The sequence below is a fragment of the Anarrhichthys ocellatus genome, unplaced genomic scaffold, assembly GCF_004355925.1.
Source record: "Anarrhichthys ocellatus isolate YVR2014 unplaced genomic scaffold, GSC_Weel_1.0 scaffold35, whole genome shotgun sequence".
NCBI lineage: Eukaryota > Metazoa > Chordata > Actinopteri > Perciformes > Anarhichadidae > Anarrhichthys > Anarrhichthys ocellatus.
In genome coordinates this window covers 3389747-3417089 of record NW_022280065.1, presented here as the reverse complement: position 1 = coordinate 3417089, position 27343 = coordinate 3389747, and the positions used below count along the sequence as shown (strand labels likewise).

At 42.1% G+C, this 27343-nt stretch overlaps 1 protein-coding gene across 17 annotated transcripts in view; it reads right to left on the bottom strand.

Annotated features, from left to right (window-relative positions):
• Positions 1-639: 639 nt before the first annotated feature.
• ptk2aa (protein tyrosine kinase 2aa) overlaps positions 640-27343 on the bottom strand; it is a 50767-nt gene continuing 24063 nt past the window's right edge. For 3 of the 17 annotated variants that reach the window (XM_031866353.1, XM_031866348.1, XM_031866354.1), the window contains 29 exons: positions 25803-25943; positions 25474-25551; positions 25269-25376; positions 24294-24411; positions 23868-23922; positions 22861-22925; positions 22464-22550; positions 20706-20723; positions 17771-17827; positions 16933-16953; positions 15268-15365; positions 14602-14686; positions 14387-14487; positions 13945-14060; positions 13391-13491; positions 13018-13107; positions 12700-12904; positions 12284-12395; positions 12118-12192; positions 9020-9127; positions 8596-8706; positions 6678-6740; positions 5955-5994; positions 5013-5116; positions 4502-4510; positions 2785-2940; positions 2515-2595; positions 2335-2420; positions 640-2254 (listed from right to left, as the gene is read on the bottom strand). In XM_031866353.1, the coding sequence (XP_031722213.1) occupies positions 2137-2254; positions 2335-2420; positions 2515-2595; positions 2785-2940; positions 4502-4510; positions 5013-5116; positions 5955-5994; positions 6678-6740; positions 8596-8706; positions 9020-9127; positions 12118-12192; positions 12284-12395; positions 12700-12904; positions 13018-13107; positions 13391-13491; positions 13945-14060; positions 14387-14487; positions 14602-14686; positions 15268-15365; positions 16933-16953; positions 17771-17827; positions 20706-20723; positions 22464-22550; positions 22861-22925; positions 23868-23922; positions 24294-24411; positions 25269-25376; positions 25474-25551; positions 25803-25943 (2607 nt within the window). In that variant the 3' untranslated portion in view covers positions 640-2136. Of the gene's footprint in view, positions 2255-2334; positions 2421-2514; positions 2596-2784; positions 2941-4501; positions 4511-5012; positions 5117-5954; positions 5995-6677; positions 6741-8595; positions 8707-9019; positions 9128-12117; positions 12193-12283; positions 12396-12699; positions 12905-13017; positions 13108-13390; positions 13492-13944; positions 14061-14386; positions 14488-14601; positions 14687-15267; positions 15366-16932; positions 16954-17770; positions 17828-17966; positions 20542-20705; positions 20724-22463; positions 22551-22860; positions 22926-23867; positions 23923-24293; positions 24412-25268; positions 25377-25473; positions 25552-25802; positions 25944-27343 lie in introns of those variants that run through there. The other 14 variants (XM_031866351.1, XM_031866349.1, XM_031866350.1 and 11 more) reach the window with 14 other exon arrangements.

The window sequence follows — 27343 nt, the reverse complement described above, 5'->3', positions numbered from 1 at the left end:
GGCCTAAATCCTTGTCCAACATGCTGCAACGCTTTGCTTTTATAATCTGTTTGAACTCGGCTGCTTTTATTAAATGATGCCATGTTTTCTCCGAGTAAATGAACTTTTTAAACTCAACTGATGGTCTGCCTCCTCTGACGGCCAGCAGTAACGCTGTGACTGTCAGCTACGAGTCCCCGGAAAGAAGCTGTGGAGTGGAGACTTGTTTTGAGCTACTGGGAGCTTAAGTTGACATCAACCAACAAAAGTCATAGTATGTCTTAAAAAGGCAAAAAATGTGTCATGTAATAAAGTTAGTGTATATCACGTCTAGAAATGTCATGAAAAAGTAATCCATACCATAACTCCAAAAATGTCATTAAAGTGTAGTTTGTTTTAAATCATTAAAAATTCACAGTATGGCATGTCTAAAAATATCATGAAAAATACCAAATTGGTGTAAAAAAAATGTAAAATAAAGTCAGAGTATAGTATGTCGGGAAAGGTTGTAGTGTGTAGTTTGAAAATTTAATCGTATGGTAGGTCATAGTCTAGTATGTTGGAGAAAAAAAAGTAATTTATAACCTGCTACTGCTAAATAATGAAATAAATATAATCTCAATTGTTTCATTTCTGTACATGATTCTTTCACACACGCTATTGCTTAATGACAGTGTTTTTATTTGCTCGGTTCAGCAACTGTACATGTGACTCCTTCCTGAGAATATTGCTCACCTCAGAGGGGAGGGAGTGGTGGAATGGAGAGAATCAGAGGGAGGAGAGCAGCACGAGGCCGACGGGAGGGAAAGTATAAATAAGTCCAGTGGAGGGAGGTAGAAAGACAGGAGGACCGATAGAAGGGAGATAAAAAAGCAAATCATGTTGAACATGAACGATTTACAAGATAAAGCCAATGAAGACCTGTGGCCACCAACCAACCCCCCCCCCCCAACTGTTGTCTATCCCCAGAAAGTATTTCAATGTCCCTGAAAATCCAATTCCAAAATTTGCCAGCGAGGGCGTAACTGAAAGCTTGCGCTGCATATTGTCGAGTGAACATTTGTGAGAAGACAAATAGGACCGAAGGAACCCCCAACGGCTTCAATCTACAAAACAAGCAACAAAGAATCCATGAATTTAACATTTCTGTAGAACATGACCGGCGAGTTGCTGCTGAAAATGTGGAATTATTGAATAAAACTAAATAATTTGAGTGAAATAATCCTTTTTGTTTTGTCGATGGCAGTACATTTGGCACAGGGTTACCTTCTGTACATAATAATTAGGACCACCATTAAAAAAAACACCCCTCCCCCACCTCCGTCCCTTCACCCCCACGTTCATCCTTCTCCCTTATTCACGCACAATTCATGCCTCAGAAACGTGTTAAAAATATAGCCTCTATGTATATCTACTATGCGAGTTAACTTAAAAAGTGGCCTGTGACATTTACTTTGTTCTTCAAAACACAGCTTTCATATTTCATATTTCAATCATGATGCCTGAGACGAGAGGTCTAGAGAGTGAACAAAAAGAGATGAAACTATTCACGAGCAGCTGTCAATCACTTGTTTCTGCCCATTCGAATATATTCAAGAGGAAGACTGAACACAGATGTGCTGTAAGAGTCAAGGCTGAAAATAGTAATAGTAAATAATTCATGATATAAAAAGCATGCTTAAACAGCAACATCATATCATCTTCATTATCCTCCTCGTCCTGGCTCTTCAGTTCCAGCTGTTACATCCTGTGATACGTTTATGTGGCACATTGTCGGTGTGTCAGAACACCAAAAATATCTCTGCAGTCCTTCAAGCGAGCCTCCGAAAACCTTTGTTTGATTCACTTTCTTCGAAGTTTAAAAAGTAGTAACGAATGATTTACAAAAACAACAACAACAACAACTCTATCTTTGAGGATACGTGATGGAGGACAAAAGCGTTTCTCTGGATACAAAAGCGAACAATGCAACAAAAGTACAAAACATCACGATATTGAGCGAAACACGACGTGTCGCCGGAGAGCAAAAAAGAAATGTTTGACGGAGATGAGGGAGCTGATTGTTTCAGTCATGTCTGCTGTCCATCAGTTCATTTATTCATCTGTCCGTCACTGATCTAAGTGTCCTCTTCTCTTTGTGATTGGCTGCAGCGGACACTAATGCGGGCGGATCATCTTGAGCCGTGATTGGTCGATGACGTCCAGCAGGTTCTTGGCGTCGACTGCGAGGGCGTGCGCTGCCATCAGCATCTGCTTCTTGTAGTCCTTTTGTAAACTGTCCAGGACACAGAAAACCGTTACTGTAAAGTCGTAAAACATTATCAGTAAACACACAGCCGTCGTCTGTGTACCTACCTCGTCATGACGTACTGTTGGGCCAGTTTCATCTTCGCGATTAACTCGGCCAGATCCGAATTCAACAGCTTCTGGGCCATCTCAATCTGTGACGACACAAACAACAACAATGACAACATTAGTTACAGTGTTCTGGGAAACCTCTACTAAAAATCTTTAACTGTGTGTGTGTGTGTTTACCTCTCTGTGTGTGCTGGCTGGCAGAACAGGAAGTGTCTCGTCCACTGTCGCTAGTAGAGTCCTCAGTGCCAGACCTACCTCCTACCAAACACACACACACACACACACACACACACACACACACACACACACACACACACACACACACACACACGTTTTTGCATCAGTCTTCAGTTAAATATGCACGTTTAAATGTGTCGATGATGTATCTTTAACTTCTAAAATCTAAAATAAGGGATAAAAAGGTTTAAATGTGAGTATTGCTCCTACCTTGACCATGGGGACATACTCCTCTGGGGCTGCGGGTTGAATCCTGTTGGACATCTCAATCACAGCTTTGACCAATCCCGTCACGTTCTCATACACTTTGTCGTTGGAGCGGTCCAAGTTGGCCGTGGGGGGTGGGCTGATCTCCTGAGGCTGCAGCTGGACCACCAAGGAGAGCAGGACCGTCACAATGAGCCACGAAAAACACACGTCACAAGGCTTCCTCTTAGAAATTGTATTGCCAGTCAACACTGGGGGGCAGTGTTTGACTAGAATCACTCACTCACTCACTCACTCACTCACTCACTCCTCAGATTGTTATTTCTCTACATGCATTTCTACCAACATACTAGATAGTCTGACTATTGTACTATGACAGAGGAGTGTGTATGGCTGTTAGTACAGTGTGATGTTAGGACAGACAGGTTTTTATATTGAGAAAAAAGTCCCAACATTATGTCCCAACAGCTATAACACAGCTTCCTGGTGAAGATCACAGGAAACCACATAAAATGAATATAGATTTATTTAAACACATAATGTTTGGAACTAATTTAGAGGCTCTTTATACGTCATTCAGAGCCTTAATAAAGCATCAAACAACTATTATGTATGTGAAGATATAGCGGGGTAATGTCTACCTAAACAAACAATAAAGTCTCTCTCTCTCTGTGTTGTTATCAGAGCTTCTCTTTGCTTTGTTTACGCAGCCGGTCCAGCCACACGTGCTCTTTAGTGCACGTGAGCGTGCCCCACAAGCTCGCTCATGGCTGCTGCTCTGCACTGCGCTCATTTGCCGTTCACAGCTGATGAAGCTGTGATTCATTTATGCTTGCTGCATGTGCGAGGGCTGCTAGCGTCCACATGGCCAAAGTAACACCATCTCACAACTGTGACGTGGTCCTTTGCCGTGGTTCTGTGCGGCAGGGTCTGTACGTGCACATCGAACATGTTCTAACTACAAAGAGAAACCCACAGAGTATAAACGATCACAACGTTTCCTCGTCACGATCGCACGTCAGCTCGTGTCCATGCGTCCGAAGTATAACCGAGGCTTAACGTGGCCGTGACTGATGTCGTGCGGTCCCCCCCCCAGGTTAACACTGTTAGCTCTGTCAGCACTGTGTTGTTTGCGCTGTTAGCTGAGCGCTGTCTTCTCAGCCGTCTCCATGTTGAGAGCAGTGTGGAGGCATTGAGCACCTTTAACAACATTCATTTCACTATATTATCATCTAGAGACGCAATGGAAGACATACAGTGATCAGGTTACAATGCTTCTATCGATCTAAGTAAAAGCACTACTATTACTTTCACATTTTGTTTTTCTTTACCAGGGATCAGTGTTCACAACACTCTGGCTATGGCTACGAGCCCAAAGCCAGCATATTAATAATATTGCCTTGAATGGGGAATAGTGGGACAAGCTAACAATGTCTTATTTGCGCCAAAATAATCCCACGGTCAACGTTCCGGAGCTTTCAACCACACCTCACAGTCTTCACCATCTGTGCTGCTCACCATGAGATGAAGGTGAAAGCCCCAGGTGAGATTATTGTGCCAGCAGTGACATTTTGCTCCGCCTCTGGTAAAGAAAAATATCTTTTAACTACTCAGGAAGCTTCATGAAGCTTCGCTATACATGAACATATGGTTAACTAGCGGCTAACTAATGGCTAACTAACTCTACAGTGAAGACGGACAAACACAAAGATCAGCTTACCCTCCACGGCTATGGGGAGGTTGAGGAGGTGGGAGGGAGGTGTGGTTGGGGTGGATGTGGATTTGACAGGGAGGAGATTGAAGGGGACAGTGGTGTGCAGCAGGTTGTGATGAGAGGGGGGGGGGGGAGGATAGATGGATGCAGAGGACGAGGTCAGAAAAGCAGGATGAGGGAGAAGAAAGATGGGACGGTGTTAAAGGGGAAAAAAATATGCATTGATGTTAATGAGAGAGAGGGAGGAGGAGTAAAGGGGGAGAGAAGAGGGACAGAACATTAGGCCGAAGCCAACCACGGGCAAGGCAAGGCATGGCACAGCATGCAACCCGTCGGCAAAGTGCCAAATAGTGAAGTCAACTCAAAAAACAAAAGAGGCTAAACAAGAGCAACGTGAAGGAACAGTGTTCACAAAATAGATCTTAATAAGGAACCACTGCTCATGTTTAAACTGGGGGATACGTTCTGTAGTTTTAGCAGGTTCATGTGTGTTTTTGTCTGATGTGTGCAGACATACCTTCACCCCCTCGTTGTAGCTGTCGATGGGGCAGAGACTGGCCAGGTTGCTTAGATGACAAGGAGCTCCAGGGCGGGGGGGTTTCTTAGGAGGAGCCACGTGCTCTGAAAAGAAGGAGTATGAAGGAGCATGGAGTTAAGTATGATGCCTGCTAAGGTACTTTATGTACTATGTAGTACTATACTGATAGAATTTAGGCACTTGTACTATAATTTTCTTTCATTTGATGCAACTTTAGATTTCTATGTTTAAACACACTTTCATTACCTGCACTAAAAGCGATTTTTAAGTGTTTGGACCTTCATCTTGGTGTGAGCGACAGAGATATTTTAAACTAGATTAATTCATAAACATGGAAGATTTAAAAAAAACAGGATTAAGGATCATTTGAGCACTGAATGATTTGCCCCAACAGACGATGAACATTCTGTGATTGAGTCTTTGAATTTGCTGATGTGTTGAAGTCTTTCATCTCTTTTATGTGAAGTTTGTATGTTTTTATATCGTTCTTAATAGTTTGCCGTTTTGTTTTCAAGTCTGTTATCTGTGTTTTTATGTGTTATTTATGTGCGCTGCCATCTTGACCATCTTGCAAAAGAGATTTAAGATCTTATTGGGATTAAACTGAATAAATAAAGCTTTAAAAAAACAAAAAACACATGGGAAAGACTTGAAAAGTTTCTGAAGTGGACAAACTTCCTAACATGTAAACGTCATTCAACTGTTGCAGCAGGTTTAGGCAGACACACCAATATAATATAGCAGCTACAGTAAATTATGTTACTACTCTCAGAAAAGGGCAAATCTGTACAATGAGTAGTTTTACTTTTGATACTTTAAATACATATTGCTGCTAATACTTCTGTGTCTGTTCTTGAATGCAGGACATTTATTTGTATTATTGTGTGTTCTTATTGTGTGTCTGTCTGGTCGTTCTCTCACCTGGTTTGCCTATAGGCTGGTAAATATGTTGGTTTCCACCCTGTGCAGAGAAAATCACACACACATACACACACACACACACAAATACACACACACACGCAGAGGTTCAACTTTCAGTTGTCTATAATCATTAAACACTCTTTAAACGAGAGAAACTCTTCGAACAAGAAGATAAACGTTGCCCAAAATGATCACGTAATACTGATTCCACAACGTCAACATAAGAAAATATACCACATTCACAGTTGTTATTGCATAATGAATACCCAGCAGCAGCTACAGTTGATACAGTGTGGAGATGATGAGGTCGATGCTGACAATAGATTTAGGATATCATAACTCATACAATGACAGTAAAGTGGGACTGTGCAGTGCTTCTGGGTTCAAAACTCCACGAGCCCTCTGTGGTCATGTGGTTGGTGTGTAGGCAGTACCTCCCTGGCACACAGACAGAAATACTTTCTCTACGTCTCCCGGCCTCCTTCTGTCGGACTCAATACATTCCCTCAGCCTCCCTCACCACTTCATTTTCTCCCCTTTGCTATAATCTGCTGCTTTTCTCCTCCTTTTCCCCGTTCCATTCCTTGCTTCCTCTCACTTTTTAACTTAACATTCTTCTCTCCATCAGTGTGTGTGGAGGGGGGTTAGCGGCCGATTTTCAATAAAAGTGTCAACAAACACAGACAGACAGACAGACAGACAGACAGACAGACAATGACTAACCGGTGCTTGTAGTGTGCCGTCTTCTCTGTCTATGCTTCCTCTGCTGTTTCTGGACTCTGCCTTCTGCAGGGAAGAGACAGAAAGACACATTTTAAATAGAAAGAAAACATACCGAAGCATGTTTACATAATACACAAACAAGAACAAAACATAATCAGTAAACAGTTTGACAGTCACCTGCAGGTTACAGAAATACAAAGTCAATGCAAAGCAGCTGGAGTTATCTCTTCCTAACCAAACACCACGTTTCAACAGAAAAATGCACAATCGACCAGCAAGATGATTTAGCAGAGTTTAAATTCCACCGATGACCGCGACCTGCGATAGTTTGCCATTTGTTTCCATCTACACTGCCTCAAAAAGTGACCTTCAACATCACAAAACTCTGTCCACATCTGCACCACCGAAACCCAAACAAAGCCTCCAACTCCCGCTCTCCTTCTGTTTCAGTACCGTTTTGGTGAAGCACGCCTTGAAGAGATGCATCCTGGGAGAATAGAGGCTGAAGAAGACAGGAGGAGGAAAGCAGAGAGCGGAGGCCATCGAAAGAAGGGCGGAGATGGGGACAGAAAGTATGAGAATGGAAGATGCAAGCGAGGAAAAACTTAAGACAGAGAGAAACCGGGGGGGGGGGGGAGAGAGAGAGAGAGAGAGAGAGAGAGAGAGAGGGGAAACTAAGAACGTGGAAGATGAGAAGATGAGACTGAGAGAAATGAACTGAGGAAGACAGAAAAGTTGAGTCAGAGTAGAACGGAGGGAAAGTTTTTTCCAGAGGAGGAAAAGCTCCACTGAGCCAGAGAGAAAAGATCAAACCGACTCTCTGTCCTCGGTTTCTCTCCCTCCGTCGGTTTCTCCCTCCCACTTTTTCCATCTCTCCGCATCTCCCTCTGTTTCTCTTTCTCTCTCCCTGACGGGAGACTCCTTGCTCCACCCTCTCCATGGCTCCTGCCAATCCCACTTCCTTTCTCCCTCCTTCTGTCCTCCACTCTTGTTCCTCCTCACGAACTTCCATCTCCTTCTTTTCAGGCCTTACTTTCCCTCTCATAGTATTCTATTCTGCTTTGACTCTCTTTTATCCTCCTGTTGATCCTCCATTAGTTTATCACAAAGTTCAGCACATTTCACTGATATGACTTAACTTTCAGAGCAGTTTCAAGCTTTACAAATTCTACTTATTCTGCTTTTCTCTCTTTTAAGGAAGAACATGGAGACCATTCAAAGCACACGGTGCATATTCCTGTGAACCCATTAAGGGTCAGAGCCATAAAACTAACTCATTTAGCATTGTGTGCAACTTTGTGTCACTGGCATTGAAGCAAACTCTGACCAAACGTTTGTGGAGGTGGGTTACCTTAGAGGCCAGGGGAAAAAAACTACACAGAGCAGGAAACCGTGCGGACTGAATTGCTGAGATGTTATTTGGTAACCTCTGGGTGAGGCAATAAATAAATAGAGAAGGGACATCTCTCCCTGTCGCTCATCTCTGTGTTTTTCATTTTCTTTCGGCTCCCCTACACCTGGTTTAAAAATGGAAAATGTTATTCAAGGCAAGAGGACACACTATCTGCCCTGAGGAGAGAAGAAAAACAGACTTGTTTTGCCAAAAGTAGTGATTTGGCTCCTTTTTTTGGATGTTTCAGTGTCTGATGAGATAAATCAAGCACAACGGAGCCAGTTCAAAGATCTGAAAAAGATATTCTTCAGCTCATCTGGCAACAACAATGCGCACAAATAAGTTTTACTGAGTGGGAAAGCCTCCCAAAGCCTGACAGGCAGCTAACGCTAGTTTGAGTTAGCTGTCAAGTTGCCCCAGATGCAGAATCAGACTCAGGCACATCTGTTTCTAGAGGTGATGTTTTTCTCATAATATGCCAATAGCCAGCATAAGAAACTGGAGCTAGTATATTAATACCACTACCATAACCATGAAGCTCTCCTCCTGCTCCAGCCACCGCTGGTCATCCTCCATCTGCTGCTGCTGCATCATCAGCCTCTCCTCCATCACAGCTTGGCCTACGCACCCATCGTCCTGTGGAAAATACATTTAGTTACACACACATACACACAGTTGAAAGGCCAGCACCTCACTACTGTAATGTCACCTGCTATGTTGAATCACAAGATAATGATTATGAAAGAGATCCAGGTTGTTTTAGGCTCAACTGCCAACTGCAGAAGAAGTATACAGGTACTTCTTTTGAAGCTTGCAGAAAGCTGTCGACACATTGCGACACATGCGGTTCAGTGGTGATTCGAGGAGCTGAGATGTCACAAAACTCCGCTCTCACCACTTCACGGAATGATGGATGTAATTTCAGTGCGTTTTCCCTGAGTGTGCATACCTCCATGTTAGGGCTCCACAGTGCCGTGTGTTCAGGCCTGTGTTGATTCCAGGAATCCATTGGAGGGTAGCTGCCCCCTACTCCCCCTACGACACCATGGGCTGACGGCTGGAGATGGACAGACAGAGAGAGAGAATAAAAAAATGGTTAATAATTGTAAGAAGAATTATTTTTACATACTTGTTTTGATAACACAAGACCCAATTCTAAAGAATTTAGGTTTAAAGCTATTTACCTTTATATGGTATAAAACTGTTCATAACTTAGTAAGTTTTGAGTTCTTTATTGTCATTATTTAGCTCCAAAAATGTCGTTGACATTGGAGAATACAAAAAATGAAAAACTCAAAAGCAATAAAGCTAAAGAAATGCAATGACGCATTTTTGGAATGCATGAAAAACATGTCTGGTAAAGGTGCACATGAAGTTTAGAGTGTAAATTGATTGAACCTGACCTTAAAACCTCTTAAGCCCCTAGCCCTATTTTTAGCCCTCTGCTCGAAAATGACCCATACTAAGGAGACCACAGTTCTGTAACTACAAGGTCTATTTTAATAATTGTTGATGCTATAATCAGATCACAACACTGGTGAGATTGTTCAGTGGGTAATATTGTGTATATGTTGCTGGTTAATATAGTGCATGAACATATTACACAGCTCAAATTGGAAATATTCAGGTTCGCCTGAAAAAAAGCATTTTAATTGATATTATGTTTTTGAAATAATGCAGCTGGCTGGCTCAAACTCTCCCAAATCATAGCACAAACGATCAGTAGTTGTAGAGTAAAGGTTGGCTGGGATAAAGTGAAGAATAAGAGGCTTTAGTACAGAGAGGTCACGCGAGGTCGTCATTTTCGAACCAGCTATTGCAGCTCTTACATTGTACTTTTATATACTATACAACTATATATTTCACTTTTTTTATCACTCATATTATTCAATACATCCAAATACAGCTGTTAGGAATCATTTTGAGAGCAAGGGTCATCTCATAGCCTGTTTCTGGCTGTCATCTATAGGATTTTCTCAGTTCATGTGTGTGTATGGGGCTGTAGCTCAGCCTATCATCGGTCGATTTCAGTCAATGAGCCCGATGCCGAAGCGGGTGTTGATTGACAGAACTTTCAGCCAGTAAAGTTGCAAGAAGTGCCGCGTATCCCCGAGCATAAAATTCCATTGGCCGAAGGTCTGACCGCTGGCCCGAGGTGGGTTGACCCGCCTTCTACCGGAAACAGCTCGGCTGTAAACAGGATGCACTTGGCGACCATGACAGTAGCTCTAAAACGGATCATTTTCAATGTTTTTGTACTAATATTTCATAAAGCCTGACCAAAAACCAAGGATTTTTTCCAGTGAAGACCACTGCCCTGGTGCCTTTGTCCACTCACAGCTTTGTACTGCTTTCACGGAGAGAAAAACCGAAGGTATTTATGCGTTCTGTGTCGGATGCTATTGCTAAACGATGTTTGTGCGGATTAGCCGGCTAGCCGCTAGCTTCGTGGTGCACAATCGATGTGCAGTTAAATATGATGGCGATTTATGGCCACAAATTCGTCCTTTTATGACACGTTTTCTCGATGCTTATATTAGTAGTCTATAGTTGTGTTTGGAGTGTGTAAAAAGTGACTTATATGATAGTGTTGCCCATACGTTGCCGTTTAATCCGGTAAAAAAAAATTACAATTCCACAATATTTAGCAAATAATAAATCCATTTTCCGGACAACATTTTCAGGGTGCCTGAACCCCACGAGAACGCCGGCGACCTCGCGGGGTGGAGGAGGTTAAAGAATATATCAAAGTGCCTTTTTACTTTCCTGTCTGGATTACAGCACAAAAGTAAAGTATTCCTGGAGTAAAACTCAGTGGTGCCTTTTGTGAATGTTTTAATGTAAAACACACTGATGACAAACGGCAGAGTTGAGGATGAACTCACATTTCAAATAGACTCATAGAAAGAGTCTCTGAAGCAGAGTGAAAAGTCAAGGAATCATTATGAAATAATATTAACATTTAGTAAGTATTGTTAATAACAATTCCTGATTTGCCACGAGGCCTCAAAGAATAATGGGAGGTCAGTCTGATGTGTAACACATGCTACCAAAATATACAGATGTTATTCTTACGTGTGATGTGATCAAGTTTGACTTGTATAGCCGTTATGATTATACACTCCTTATAAGGACAAGAGAGAGAGCTGCTTGTTGTCATACGAGCTGGAGAGCGGCTTTGATTTGTGTGTGTGTGTGTGTGTGTGTGTGTGTGTGTGTGGCTACAGGAAATGCCTCCTGTCTGCTCGTTTTATGAGGAGAGGAATAATTGCCACTGAAAGTCTCTCTCATTTTCTCTGCCTTCACATTTCTGACTTTTGACACATGCAGCGCACGCTTGCTGTCCTCTGAGACTCAGTCCTGACTTTACTGGTTTGGCCTTTATTGTGATTATCTTGCTCAACCTGGACACTTCAGAGGTGATCTATAGAACCTGGCAAAAGATGTTTCCAACATTGTAAAATAAAAGAGTATTGGTATGTTTTTAAGATTTCTGATTGATGCACCTTTTTTGAAAACGGCATTCCTACAAAGTTTTGATCAAATACTCTCTGAACAGCCCTCTGTAAAAAAAGAGCAAATAAACGCTCTGCATAGCTTGTACTAGCTGTGCAGCTAGAGGAGCAACTGCAGGACACACATGAAGTGTTTGTGGTAGTGAACACACATAACCATTACAAATATTTGATCACGGTTCTTAAATTAACACCGATAAGATCAGCGCATTTCACCTTGAGTGTGCAGTCGCTGCCACAAACACATTTATTTTGCCTGAAATAATATTTTGTTATCTATTCCTGACCAGTGGTGTTTTCCTTGATGACCCTCTCTGAGCAGTTTACAGTAAGTTTGTTCCTAAAGATTCCTGTCAGACTTTACAGAGTCCTGACTTCTTCCTCTCCGTAGCGTTGCACACTGCTGGAGGTCAGAGGAAACACTGCTGCATCCGCAGTGGATGAGAGGCAACAGAAGAGCACAGTTTTCTCACTTCAGGAGCCGTGTGTGTGTGTGTGTGTGTGTGTGTGTGTGTGTGTGTGTTTTCTGTACCGGGAAGTGGTTGAGTTGGGGGCCGGAAAAGAAGCCTTCACTGGAGCGAGGACTTGGGTAACCTGGTCTACTGGGCTGCAGGCAGAAAGACAACAGTTTGTCTTTATCAGCCATGTCACACACATGTGGAAATACAAGAAAACAACAACAATCAGCTCAGTCGTACTTTAGGCGGTGCTTCATCGGACCCTCCAGAGTCCCAGGACACGGTGACTTGTCTCCTCATCTCCATCCGAAGTCTCTCTTCTTGTTGAAGCTTCTCTTCCTCCAGTATGGTGCTACACAAGTTACACACAAAGAAGGATAGCAGCTCCGATGATTACTTCATGGTAAATACACCAAGGTATTAAAATACTTGATGGGCAATAATCAATAGTCAATGTATGCAAAATTACTAAAACAGGACAGTTATTCATCCATTTACTTCTAGTGAGTGACTTCTACTATCTACTGTCTATGTAACATGCAAGTGGCATGCACTGGAAAGCATTGCCAGAGTGTTAGTATTATGGCCTTTTGTGTAATTAATATTCACACACAAGCACTTATAGGCAACAACTGAAAAAAAACACATTTAGTTACCTGAGCTGTGTTTTGAGTTCGGTGAATCGCGGCCGCTTGCTGGGGTCATACGACCAACATTTGGTCATCAAACTGTAGAAGGTGGGCGGGCACTGAGGAGGCATAGCCAATCGCTCGCCGTTCTCTATCCTGCCGATCACGTCGTTGTTCTTCACTCCCTGGAAAGGCTTGATGCCGAACATCAAGATCTCCCACATGCACACACCTACAGAGAGACAGAGTTCTTCAGTACTGTGTCTCAGATGATGTACTGTATGTGTATTTTTCCAATGACAGTAACACAACACACCCAATCCCATATAATTGATGAGAACTCACCAAACATCCAGACGTCGCTGGCGGAGGTGAATCTTCTGAAGTTGATAGATTCAGGAGCCATCCATTTGATAGGAAGTTTACCTTTAGAAGCTAATATACAAAGACAAACACAGTAACGTCAATATTTCATAAATACATTACATTTATTACTCTGTCATGTGGTTGCTGGTGTATTTCGCAATCTCTCCAGAGGGTCAGAGACGAGAAGAAGACAGTCTTCATAGAGTGAAGATAAACTGCAGTATCCCGATGTAACCTGTTGGTGGTGGTAGAGTACTGGCAACTGGTGCAACTGATACATTTGAAACATTAGTGAACACTGTTCTGTGTCCCAAAATAACACAAAGCTGCTCATGTGTTTGAGTATCATCACCTTTGTAGTAAGAACTGTCCTCCATGTATCGCGACAGACCAAAGTCTCCGAGCATCACGCAGTCGACTGAAGAGACCAGCACATTGCGTGCTGCTATGTCCCTGCAAGTCAATATTGATCGTCGTTAGGCCTGAACCATAGATGCTATGTGTCAATTGTTCAGCATGAATGTGAGAGATGCACAGTGAAACACCACGGCAGTGCCTGAACACCACTCCATACTTGCTACAAAGTGCTATTATACAGTCACTGCATTTCAGTAAGTTAAACATAAGAAAACAAAACTCCTGAAACTGCCCTAGTTACAATGACATGACATGATAATACTAATAATGTAAATCCAGTACATTAAATCTTTTGCCCACAGGTCGTTAGAAATCTATATTGAGCATGCATGCGTGTGTGTGTGCGTGTGTGTGTGTGTGTGTGTGTGTGTGTGTGTGTGTGTGTGTGTGTGTGTGTGTGTGTGTGTGTGTGTGTGTGTGTGTGTGTGTGTGTGTGTGTGTGTGTGTGTGTGTGTGTGTGTGTGTGTGTGTGTGTGTGTGTGTGTGTACCTGTGTACAAAGCGTTTACTCTCCAGATATGCGAGCGCTGTGCTGAGCTGGTGGGCAAACAGAATGAGACTGGACAAATCCAAATTGTACTTCCTCACCTGAAGGAAGGAACGTAACTGTAGACAGAGAGAGAAAGACATAGAAGATGGTTTTATGCAGTGTATTTATACAACACGGCAGATACCACGTCAACCCACGTGACCATCTCACGCTGATAATAGACTGTCAGCGAGACCTTACCTTGACGTTTAACCTACAAGTGTCAACAAGTATCAATCAAGTGTTTTATTTTCTTCATATGAGCGATGTGCAGCTCAGGCCTTTCCTAGTCATGACTTGCACTCATCAATTCCCTTTGTATGCTGAACAGAAGTGACAGACACTCCACTGTAGTCAGTGCGTATGTGTGAACGGTACGTTATCTACACAGCCTCGGGCGTACCTCTCCCAGAGTGCACAGCTCCATGATGATCCACACGGGGTTTTCTGTGATCACTCCGATCAGCTTAACGATGTGAGGGTGGTCGAACTGACGCATCGTCACTGCAAGGGAAACAAACGCACACACACACACACACATAAACACACTCAGCATGTATGAAATGAAATATGGTTCGTTAATAAGTCAAGTAAAAACAAAACACAGTTTGTTCTTACATGCTTCTTGTAGGAACTTTTCTCTGACGCTGTCTGATGTACAGTTCTTACAGGTCTTAATGGCAACAGCTAGAGATGGCTTGTCCTGCAGAACACATGGTACAAGTCACACAGGTCAGCAGATTAGACATATTACAGTAATAAGGCTGGTTGATAGTATTCAACATGCAGTATCACATAAAATGTTTAAATTCATGTTTAAAGCACTGAATAGACTAAACTCTTAATGTGTAAAAACACAACACTGACAACAATTCAAATCATTAACAAAAATGTTTTTCAATATGTTCAGTTTATAAAGTATCAGAATCTTATCTTTGAGCTTGTTGGTGCAGAATTGAGAATACTTTTAAAACTGCAATGGTTTGTTTTAGCTGGATAATAGAGTAACAACCAAACTATTTATCCTACATATGTCTTAATATTTCATTGACTCCTAAGTACTTGAGAAAAAGCAGTATGTATGTTATTTTGGAAGGTTTTCAATATGTTTGGAAAATTACATGATGACCTATTTTTATTTTAATGCTGTCGTGAAAGTCTTTGCTGTGCATTGTGTGTTATGACGGATATTTAAAAGGTCATTTGTGTACTGTGGTTAGTACACAAAAAGTGTTCCCATGCAAGAGTGTGTGCGTGTGTGTGCGTGTGTGTATTTCCACATACCGGGCTGTTATAGACTCCTTGGTGCACATCTCCAAACTGACCCTCTCCTATGCAGCGGCCCAACTCGATCCTGTCCCTCTGGATCTCATAATCCCGTGCTGAGCGAGTGGAAGAGAGAGGAGAAGAGAAGTGGAAAGATGGGAGATTTATACATTTACCTGCTGTTTTTTCATACACTGCAAACACTGGGAAAACCCATTACATAAGACATGCTGTACTTGGACCACGTGGATGGAGTTCACCAGGACGAGAACATTTGGGTGAGATCAGGTGATTCTTTCTATCACAACAAAGCAAGTCAAGATACTTTGAAATGATTTGTAACTTTCCGGCAGTTAAATGATCGTCCTTGTTGATGAACCCCACCCACCCCACCCAACCCCATATTGTTTTATTTTAGTCTAATCTGATTACCAGTAATCAGATTAGACTAAAATAAAACAATATACACAAACATATTTCGACCCAAGATTATATTCCCTTCCCATAACACATCTAACTAGACAAACCTTGACTTGACATGCACACTGCCACACAAAATAACACACCAACATATGGTAAACCTATTTAAAAGACAAAAAGTAATGTTCACAAAAATCAGTGTTTACATGCACACCAGGGTCCCATTATCATTTATGTTTATCCCTGCATACAAACATCAAGAGCAGAGCATAGATGAGCGCCTAAACGTGGACTTTTTGAGTGAAATATTCAAAAGACTGATATATAATGGACACACTGGATATGAAGTGTATTCAGTATGATCTGTGTCTGCAGTAACGTTTCTATATTCAGTGAGTATGTCCACAAGAATTTGAAAGAAAGCGGTAGTTCTTGCACGTGACATCCTCATGCTTTGACATTTATGCGCTATCAATATTTGCGCTTTGTTGAAAAGGTCGTAAACATTTCTGTGCTGCGTGAATGTTAGCAGCCAACCAGCCGCTGTGAAAATGGACTAAACGCTGAGTATAAGAGCTTCACGCAGGACCATCAGGAACTTATCCTGCACCAGTTTACTCATCTGTCAGACTCAACAAAGTTTGTCTGTTTGACTCAACCGACCGATAAACGCAAAACACATTCCATTTTTAGAAAGAAATGTACTGAAATGAATCTATACGCCAGTTGGATTCATAACCGCTTCAAACACAAAAGAACCCACAGATGACTGATGAACAACAACAACATACGACCATGATAATAAATTAAAATGTCACTGCCAACAGGATGGTGAAATAAAATGAGAACCAAGCCAATAAACAACGCAAATGCTGTGAGATTGTTTCGCTGCAGAGGTCTGGGGACACTGATTAAACTGTTTGTGAAGTAACATCTTGCACTGTTTATGGACCGGCTCTCCCTTTCATGTTCAACACAAGACCCAGATGAACTGCACTTTACAGAACGCCAACGAACACAAGTCGGCAACAACCTGGATATTCGGTACCTTGAGTCTTTGTATTTTTCTTTGACAAACACTAGTAAGAAATCGTCCTGCACTGGTTCCTGACTTCTTAAAAAAAAGCCACATCATTTATACCAATTCATTTTTAGGCTGGCGAGAACGTAGTCAAGTGCCTGGCAAAGAAAAAACGTGAAGAACAGTGTAGAATCTCAAGGCATTTCGGTAGCACAGAAAGACAGAGAGACAGGGAGCTTTACCTTCAACTACTCCATAGCTGACTGTGTTGGCGATGGGAGAAAGAGGAAGAAAGAGAGATGAAGAGAGCCAGACAGCTGCTTTAAGGTTTAAACACACACACAAGTATATGCAGACAGAGAGAACTGACCCGTTTCACTCTTTACCTGACATTTTGTTCATAAAGAAGTTAATGAAAGAATACGGCCACAGAATGGTCAGGAGTAGGTTTGCTATATAGTCGTTACTGTAATACAGCTTCATTTGTATACACACAGCAGACGAGAAAAAGATTGTGGGAGGAAAGAAGTACACAGTCCATTTTCAAAGTTGGCCACGCGGTACACGAGTACTTTGTGCTGCCCGAGAGACGTCCACATTAAATGCATTGGAACCGAGGGCTAAAACCGCCATTACTCACGGGGCTACAGGCAAGCTTACCAGCACATTCGGGGGTTTTGAATAACATATGAATGAATTTGACAGATGCGATGTGTGTCAAACAAACCGGAGTTCCAGAGTACGAGCTGCAGCCTCTCTGACCTCCAGCTGGTGTCTCTGCTGTTTATATAAGACACTGAAACTGGCTCGCAGTTGATTAGCTGCTACCTAACCAAAAGTGGTGTAATGCAACTTCTCTGATGCTCCCTGTTTGAGTGTGTGTCTTGGATACGATTCACGCCACTCTCGGCTTGTTAACGAAATCATAAGTCAGTTTGAGAACGTAAGCATCCGACAGAAGAATAACTTAATCTCCTGCTGCAGAGCAACAGAAGCTCAGTTCTTGAGCACAAAGTACTTTGGCATGACTTTGGTTGAGAGACGTTAGACAAAAGAAAAGAGAGTGAATCAGTTACTTACTGGAGGGCATGGTGTATGTGTCCTCTTCATCAACTATCTCAGCATAGTCATCGGTCTCTGTAACATGACACACACACAAAGAGGGTAAATACATGCAAAAGAAAAAACACACACACACACACACACAGGCAAGTCTAAAATAACAAATACACAAACACAAACAATAGGAAAATCATGCACATGTTACTCCGTTTACCGTGCGCCCGCTGTGGTATGAAGGGTCTACCGATACACACAAAGACACACGTGTGCGATAAAAAAACTGCACAATGAAACTAAGGAATAAAGTATGAAGAGTCTCGACAAACTCCTGCGCAAACCAAAGCAACACCCACGTAGCTCCTCTCTTTCCCTCTCTGCACACACACACACACACACACACACACACACACACACACACACACACTTGGCGGAGAGTGTCAGCTGAGCATGTGTTGTGCATATCAGTCTGTGTAAGAGCAGCTGGGCTGCAGGGAGTAAACTGTGGTGGTGGAGGAGGAGGGGGGAGAGAAAAAGAGACGAGACGAAGACAGAAAGAAGAAAGCTTGAGAGAGTCAAGTAGAAAATGAACAGGAGAAAGCAGGAGGAAGGAGGCAAGGACAGAGAGAGTAAAAGAGTGAGAGAAAGAAATAGTGAGCGCAGCCTTCATGTAAGCAGATGGCAACGTTTAGGACCAAATCTGTGCAGAATCCGATAGATAGAAAGAGAGAGAGAGGGAGAGAGAGAGAGAGAGCCAGCAGGGAAAAAAGAGAGGGAAAGATGGACCCAGTCTATCCAAACCAGATGGTGGTGTTTAAAATAAAATCAGTGTGCAGACTCAGCTGTTGGAAACGAGAGTCGAACATCTGCTGTCCTGAACGCTACCCTCACAGCTCTGCCCGGGGTTTATCAGGCTCTGTGGGAATGTGTCCCGAAACTTATCAGAAATCCTTTTCTAAAGCCGGTGGCTGATTTTCTCAAGATTATCATTATATGCAGAGCCTTGCATGTAGAATAGGCTGAAGAAAGCGTTTGTAATATAGTAATAAACTGTTGTAATATAAGGCAGGCTAAATAATGCACTGGATCGTAGTAAAGTCAACTGAAACATGTTTAATGCTAAAAGACATTCTGGGGAAAACATACATTTAGAGCTAGAAGAGAAGATTGACACCACTCTCTTGTCCTCACAGTAAACATGAAGCTAGTTAGCTTAGCTCTCCACAAAGACTAGAAGCAGGGGGTCAGCTAGCCTATGTCGGGGTTAAAAGAAAATCCTCCAACCAGCACTAAACAGCTCACTAATTAACATGTCATATCATGTTTGTTTAATCTTTGTTAAAGAAAACCAGGCTAGCCGTTTCCCCCCGCTTCCAGTCTTTACGCTAAGCTAGGCTAACCAGCTGCAGGCTGCATGTTGAACGGTTTAATGACATGAGAGAGGTATCAGCAGTTTCATGCAACTCTAAAAGCAAATACGCGTGTTTCAGTGTCCAACTGTTCATTTAAGGAAAAGATGAATGAAACACTGAAGGCTTTGATGTTATAACATTTACTACTATTACGTTACCAGTGCAATATCCCAGTTTGAACCTTTAATCAAGTAAGCAGGACTTTTGCTAAACCATTGCTGTGCATGATTTATGTTTCACATGAAAGAAAAGGAAAGCCTTTAATGTGCCGCTAACAATACCTTTATATGACCTGAAATAAAAGCAAACGCTCTGGTTGCTGCTGCTAACATGGGTTTCATTAGATAAACTGATCATATACAACATTGCATTTCAGCAAAATGTGGCTTTCATCGGCCATGGTTTGTTCAATAAAACACATTTCAGCAACTAGAAAACATTTCGCTTTTTTATTTATCCAGAAAGTCTTTCCAATGTTTCCCTGCGTGCAATGATTAAATGTTTCCAGCTGATTTCAAACTGTTTCTTTAACTTTGTCTAACTTGTTTCTTGCACTTAAATCAGCAGATTACTTAAATTGTTTCAGTTCTGTATATTTTTATACATATTTCTTAGTCTGTACTGTGAAGTCCATTGTTTGTATTGCTGCATATTCGCTCACATGGTTTGAGATTTGTTCTAAAGAATCAACCCAAGTCGGACTGGCCTGACTCTGTCTGTCTCTGCTTTCAGTGGAGAGATACTGTGTGTGTGTGTGTGTGTGTGTGTGTGTGTGTGTGTGTGTGTGTGTGCGTGTGTGCGTGTGTGTGCGCTAGTTAGCCCATTATAGCCAGGAATGCACCCGCTCTTGAATCCAGCAAACCTCTCCCTACTCCACTCTGTGTGCACGAATGTATGTGAGTACACGTGTGCTTGATTTTCTCTGAGAGAGAGAGTGAGAGAAAGAAAGAGAGAGACGGAGACAGACAGAGCGAGAGATAGAGATAGAGACAGAGAGATAGAGCGAGAGAGCGAGAGATAGAGAGAGAGAGAGAGACAGAGAGAGTTTGGAGAAGTTCCCTTAAAGAGAAATACCACTTAATTTCCAAATTCTGCTTTTTATGTCATTCTTGTGGTTAAAAGGAGACATATTTCAAATTTAGTGGTAGTCCACTTTAAAAATAATCACAAATACACTCAGACTCAAACATCTTAAAAACAATACTGAAATATATTGACTCTTGCTCCTAACAGATAAAACTCATTGAAGCTACGAGCGATACATTCATGTTTCAAATCACTGAAACATGAGAAACATTCAGCTAAAACGTCCTTTCATTCTAAATGACCTAAATCACTCTGCATCTCTATATGTACGCAACACAGCACGTACACACACACATAGCGTCATTGTTAAAGATGTAGCAATGCATGCATAAACATCAACCCACACACCAACACACACACACATGCTACCCGTTCCCAGGAGGCTGCAGTGTGTTGGTGGAATGAGGACCATAAAGAAGGGACAACAGAGAGATTGATAAACAACAGCACAACTTTACCATCCCCACTAAGATCCTCTGCGGGGTCCGGGAGAGCATGCAGGAAACGGGACAGCAGAGGAGGAGGAGAATGGAGAGAGAGAGAGAGAGAGAGAGAGAGAGAGAGAGAGAGAGAGAAAGCAGCGAGGAGGAGGCAGAGCGGAGAAAAGAGGGAGAGAGAGAAGAGAGAGAGAGAGAGCGGTTAGAGCACGAAAAGCCTTGAAACAACACGGGAGATGTTGCAGGATCTGCAAAGCCGAACACTCAACGGGCAGTTAGTTAAGCTTTCAAAACATCTCTGGTGAAAGAAAGAGGTCACAACTTCCATTAGGGCGGCGCAGACACATGTAGGTGAAACTAATATGGAAGGATTTCCATGAGGCATGAGGTCTGCTTCAAGCTGTGAATATCTGTGAGTTAGAGAGTTAATGTTAGCTTAGCAGAGAGACAGGAGGATGCAGCCTGTGAGATCAAGTGGTGTGATGTAAACAGAGAGCAGAGTTAGATCCTCACACCGTCCTCATCTCATGAGCAACGTTTCTCACACTTCTACACTTGCAGTGGAACTACACAGCAGTTTCTAGACAGGACTGGATTACTGTATTGGTCTCTTAAGAATCTTAACCCAAACAAGGAGGAGAGATCAAATCATAAAGTTAGAGTTCAACATTTTAGGATATACACATAGAGATTTACATGAGAAGGATGATACCACTTTCATTTGTTGGCTTTATTGTTTTGCTGATATCTTTAAATTGTTAAATTACAATTTTTTTGTTTTCCCTTCCAGATAATCTGATTGCTATTGATACACTTTGGGCTTTCATGACTGATCTTAAAACACACTTTGTTAGGGTTATAATCTGTTCATTTTCCCTACCTATAGAACTACATCCCTCAGCTGGTGCTGATCGGCTGCTTGAGAACACTTGAACAGTGACACTTGGCCATCATGAATTAACTGACATAAAACATTGAAAATAATGATTAAAAATAAGCAAATTGTGAGCTCAACGGCAAGGCATGTGCTGAACGGAGACTCTGGATGTCAGTACTGGCTACTTACAGTCACAGCATTCAAAGAGGAATAAATATCCATCTTTAGTCGCCTTTGTCAGCAAGGTTGGCTCAAAACAGAATACTTGTTCACAAATGTGTGAGAAGTAAAACAGAGAAAAACCTCAGGTTTTAACGAATGTACTGCACAATTCAGAGTTTCCATTGGTTCACCAGTCTTACTTTAGGAGCATTGACTTGGTTAGAAGCTGCAGCACACACACAGTTATTGTTTGTTTGCGTGAGACTGAATTAGTCAAAAGCAACCAGGCACTGAGGACGGAGATAGTTTAGTAGAAGAGGGCATCCCTAAAAAAGAGACAGATTGTGATGCAGCAGATGAAAGTGATTCATCCACAATACCATCTTAATTTTGCATTGAAAATATGCAAAATCTATAAACAGCAACCAAAACTGTGTCAATATTTTGAATATAGCATTTGTTTTCAACCTTTTCTGAGCCAGATTAGTGCTGTAAATCAACCCAGGAAGACAAAATAGTCCTTTAAACAACTCTTAAATGTTAAACTGCATATATTGTGCAACTCCTGCCTATTGACTTCATTAGTCGGCTTGTTTCTCTGAGGTTTTTCTGAACACCATCTTTACTGCAATGTAACATTACCCAATAAGAATGATCATCAAATCAGGCATTTCATTCCGCCACATCACAATTTTGTGGACACGCTCCTCCACTAACTGTCCAATGAGAGCGGAGGATACCATTGGCCGGCGAATCAGAACAGAAGACAAAGGGGAGGAGGAAACGCCGCGCCTTGGTTGGCTTGGGAGACGACGATGTCACTAGGTCTGCAGGCCAATCAGGCGGGAAAGAAAGACCAGTGTGAGAGAAATAAAAAAAAAAAAATAGAGTGAATGAGTACAGAGGGGAGGATGTGTGGAAGACAGAGAAGGGGGTGAGGAAGTAAACAAAAGAAAGCAGGAACAGAGAGGACGGGGTGAGGCAGAGGGAGAGGCAGTCCCAACAGAGAAGAAAAACAATGAGAGAGAAAACAGATGTTGGAGGAAATGAAAAGACAGAAAGAAAGAGAGTCGTTGGAGCCAACAAAGCTGCCAGACTGTGTACATCTTGCTCCTAAACCTGTCATCTTTTTCTTACCTGAGACAGAGATGGCTCTCACTCCGCTCCTGACTGCTTCTAACTTTTTCTCATTGTTGGACAACCTAGAAAAGAAGAAAAAGAAGCAAATTAGACAACAGTCAAACATATTAAATGCTAAGATATAACATCATCCTACCTAGGTTTAAGGGATTGTTAAAGTCAGATCTCACTGCCTCTGTAAACTAACGCCGACTGTTTCAATTATCTCTCTGCCTCTGCAGTGGTCTCTCCGTCTGGGTCATCTGAGCTTTACTACCATCTTTACATCACAACCACAACAGGCAGAGAGAGACAGCGAGAGAGTGAGAGAACAAGAGAAAGAGGAGGAGACTACCCAAGTGTTTAAAAACCCTAAGTGGAAAATATTTGGCTCCTAAACATATCTCCTTATTTGACCACAGATGGAGCGAAAGAGGAGAAAGAGTTGAGTTGAAATTACCAAAAAATAAGCAAAACGGTTGGTGTTTGAATTTGATTAAGTGGCAGCAAAATGTGAAAATGAAACGTCCGAGCTTCTACGGTCACGGATAAACAAACACATAAACCCCCCCCAAAAAAAAATGACGAAGGCCTTTGCTGTCATGAGCCAAAAAAACCTATAAAAAGGCTCAAATTCAGTTTTTCCAGTTATGTTTTTCTCTTGGCTGAGTTATTGGTAAATAGAAACCTTTTCAAAACGGATTAGTCTGTTGAGTTCTGATGCAATATATTAATGGACACTGCCGTGATAATGTAAGACCACTGGGCTGCAACCGACTTATTTTCATTATAGGTTAATCAGTTGATTATTTTTACGATACGCCTGGCACCGTGCCAACCATTTAAAGCTCTTTTTTTTTTAAGTCTCCGAAATGGACCAGTAAACCTGCGAGTAAAACACAGCTCAACGTTTCATACGTGCACGAGACAGATGAAGGATTTACTGGACAGCTCAACGTTTCATACGTGCACGAGACAGATGAAGGATTTACTGGAACAACACTAAGAAGGAGACAGGTACTTACTTTGGGATGGAGGGCAGGGCTCTCTCTCCCTCTAGAGGACAAAAACACAAATCGTCTGCACAGGAATGAGTAATGTGAAGATTTAACTCCCCTGCATACAAAACACATTCCTTATACAGCAGTAGAATAGATACATGAAGTATACAACCAGCGTGTAGTTCAGTGTATCACATAGTATTTATTAAATAGCAGCGCTGCACAACTTATTACTAACTCTCTATCTAAATCGAGAGCACTAGATATAACAATTTGGCTATATTGATTGTTGCAATATTCAAATCACAAGAAGCTTTTGATATCTTGCCAACATGGAAGATGTTGTAGGACGCTCTGCTGCACACGGTAGTACATTTTGATGCATTTATTGTAAAGTTTGAAGAGAAGGTTATCACGCGGGACAGAAAGGCGGTATCTTCAGTTTCATACCTTTCTGAAATCTGACGATGAACGAGTGACTTTCCATCGAGATGAGCCGACAGTAACCGTCAATCAAGTCGGCCAAGTTCTCTGCCATGGTCAGCGATGCTGTCGTAACTGTGAGAGGCTGCAGACACACACACACACACACACACACACACACACACACACAGTGGCAGGCCTGTTACAAAGAGCCATTATCTCCACAGACACACATTTACTCTTACACATAACAGCACAGTGGGGGGGGGGGGGTTTCCAGCTGCTCCTTGCGTCATGGGAAAACTGCTCTCTCTCACAGCATGTGTGTGTGTGTGTGTGTGTGTGTTGGTGCACGTGTGTGTGCAAGTAAATCCAATACTATAAAAGTCAATTAAACAGAAAGACACCACACGTGTGTTATGAAACCCTTCCTCCGTGAGTATAACCAGTATGTGGAATGAATACATGGAAAACCAATCACTGGATCCATCGCAGCCGCTCACGCACGCACGCACTCACTCACTCACAGAGGGCCGAGTAACCACGCTATGCACCGTGATGGACACAGCGTATGGCAGGTCTTTAGTATCATTAGAGGCCAAAGCAGTCATCATTACTAAACAAATAATACCTATTAAGTATGCAGAAAACCTGCATTCTTCTGTCCTTTTCACAGCTTCCTCTAAAAGTATGAGATTGAATACACTTTCGAGAAGAAACTAAACTAAACTTCCAGTATTTCAGTACATCAAGTTGATCTTGGGAAAGGTAGAAATTGTCGACATGTATTTAAGACAGGTCGAGGGAAAGTGTGTCCTACATAAAGCTAGATTACATAAAAGGAGAAGCAATGAGAATTATCTATTTATCATAGGGATAAAACAGAATACCAGATGTCTAAAATGTCAAAACTTACAAGTTTGAGGTGCTGCAACTCATTGAGTTTTCCATGAGCACATTTCTATACGTAGACAGAGAGACAGTCAGACAGGGTAGTAATACCTCAGCAGCTCCGGCTACGTTGAGCTGAAGCATCCCTTTCCTGTCCTTCTCCTCCATGGCAGAGTACTGGATGGACTGAACTTGGTTAAAGTTAGCTAGATGGGTGGGCTGGGGACAGAGAGAGGAACACAGAAAGAGTTAAACTGGGCTAAATATACCCATATTTATTCATAATCGAATGATCAAGTGCTATCTGTGAACTCACCGTGGATCCCTTGTCCGTGAGGTAGCTGATCCCTTCCTCTGGCCCGATAGCCAACTCCACCTGGATCACCCAGCTGGACTGTGGACCCAGCGGGCATACGAATTAAACGGAAGGAAGAGAGCGAGAGCAACGAGCCATGAGGGAGACAATAACAAGGCAGCAGGAGGGAGCAGAGTATCTGTAGTACTCATGGCATGAATCATATAACACTCTGTGGCACCACACCACCTCTGGGATACATGCAGAACCTGGTGCCACCAGAAGAGGGCAGCCTAACACAACAAACCAGAGCTTCAAAAACCCAGAAGACAAGAGTGGAAGAAACGTACCCCGAGGGCACATTTGAAGCACTCCTTGTCGTAGCGATAGATCGGCGCGAGTATCTCCAAGAACTTCAGGATGCACTGCTCGTCGTTGAGATTGGCGACCTGCTTGAATGTCTGCTGAATCAGCTTACGAAGAGTTTTAGCCTGAAGAGAGGAGAGAATAGGGGAAAAGAAATTATATAAAAACTAGACTAAACTCAAAGAATATCTTCAACTCTGTATGAAAAGAGTAGGAGGCACGAGTGTGTGTGTGCATGTGACACTACGAGAGGGACAACATTGATTGAATAATAGTCCACTCTGGTTCCAATCAAATTGACCTCAGCACTTCATTCCTGGGACACTGTTAGTTCAGATCAATATCTTCACAAAGACACATTAATACTGTTGGTTACCACTCAATTAAACACCCGTTCATCTGTCGTGTAACTCAGATGTCTCTGTATGGAGGCGCTCACACAGACTCACGGTGAGACAAGTTGTGTTTCTCAGACCTGATTATTTTAGGTTGCTTACATCATAGAGAGTAGACAGATGGGAAGCTGACAGAAAGAAAATCCATTTAGCAACACTTTTCATTATTCTCTGGACGTAAAGATGCACCACACACACACACACACACACGCACACCCACAATGTCATAATCCTCTTCATCTGATGTATACATTAAAACATTGCGACTTATATGAAGAGGAATTCACCCCTGACCAAATAATCTTTTCACCCCCCACCCCTCATATGATCTTGAGCTTTTATACATATTCATGGTCAAATATTCAGTATTTAGGGCAGTAAAATGTAGATGACAGCGTTATACAAACACACATAAACACACAAGCACGTTTACAGGACAGACACTCTGTAACTATAAATAGCTCCCCGTATATAGATTAAGATAAAGATTAGAGGGGATTTAGTGCACTACAAACCAGGCTTAAAAAAAGCACGTGTGGATTTACAGTAGACTGGTTCTTCACATTGAGGTCATTCTACACTAAATGAACAGTTAACTATTAAAGCCACAAACTGTGTTGATTTATTGACAGTTAAATGTGCCTTAGACAAGCCACTGACTGATGTTAGGTGAGTCTAATGAGGCCCAGAAGATGTCAATTAAAAAAACTCCTCAGTTTGTATTAAACTCTTTGGGGGCAGAATCATTCACATTGTCACAATTAAGCCTTAATTATCTTTTCCTCACCATTTAGTTGAACAACTATCTATTTCTATTGCTGTTTTTTATTATTCATTTGCAAATAAAAGCATGAATATCTGCACTTCATTTCAGTACAGAGCGCTGTTGCCAGATGTTGAGTCAATAAGCCTGAAGGAATCAAGAAACACACACACACTTATCTACAATGTTCCTGTGTGTGTGCGTGTGTGTCATTTCAACAGATGTCATAACAAACAGAATATAATGCGTGTGCGCGTATTTGTGTGTTCTCCGTGCTCTTGATAGGATCTGTGTTTTAATTCCTCGAATTCCACCAGCCTCACACACACACACACACACACACACACACACACACACACACACACAC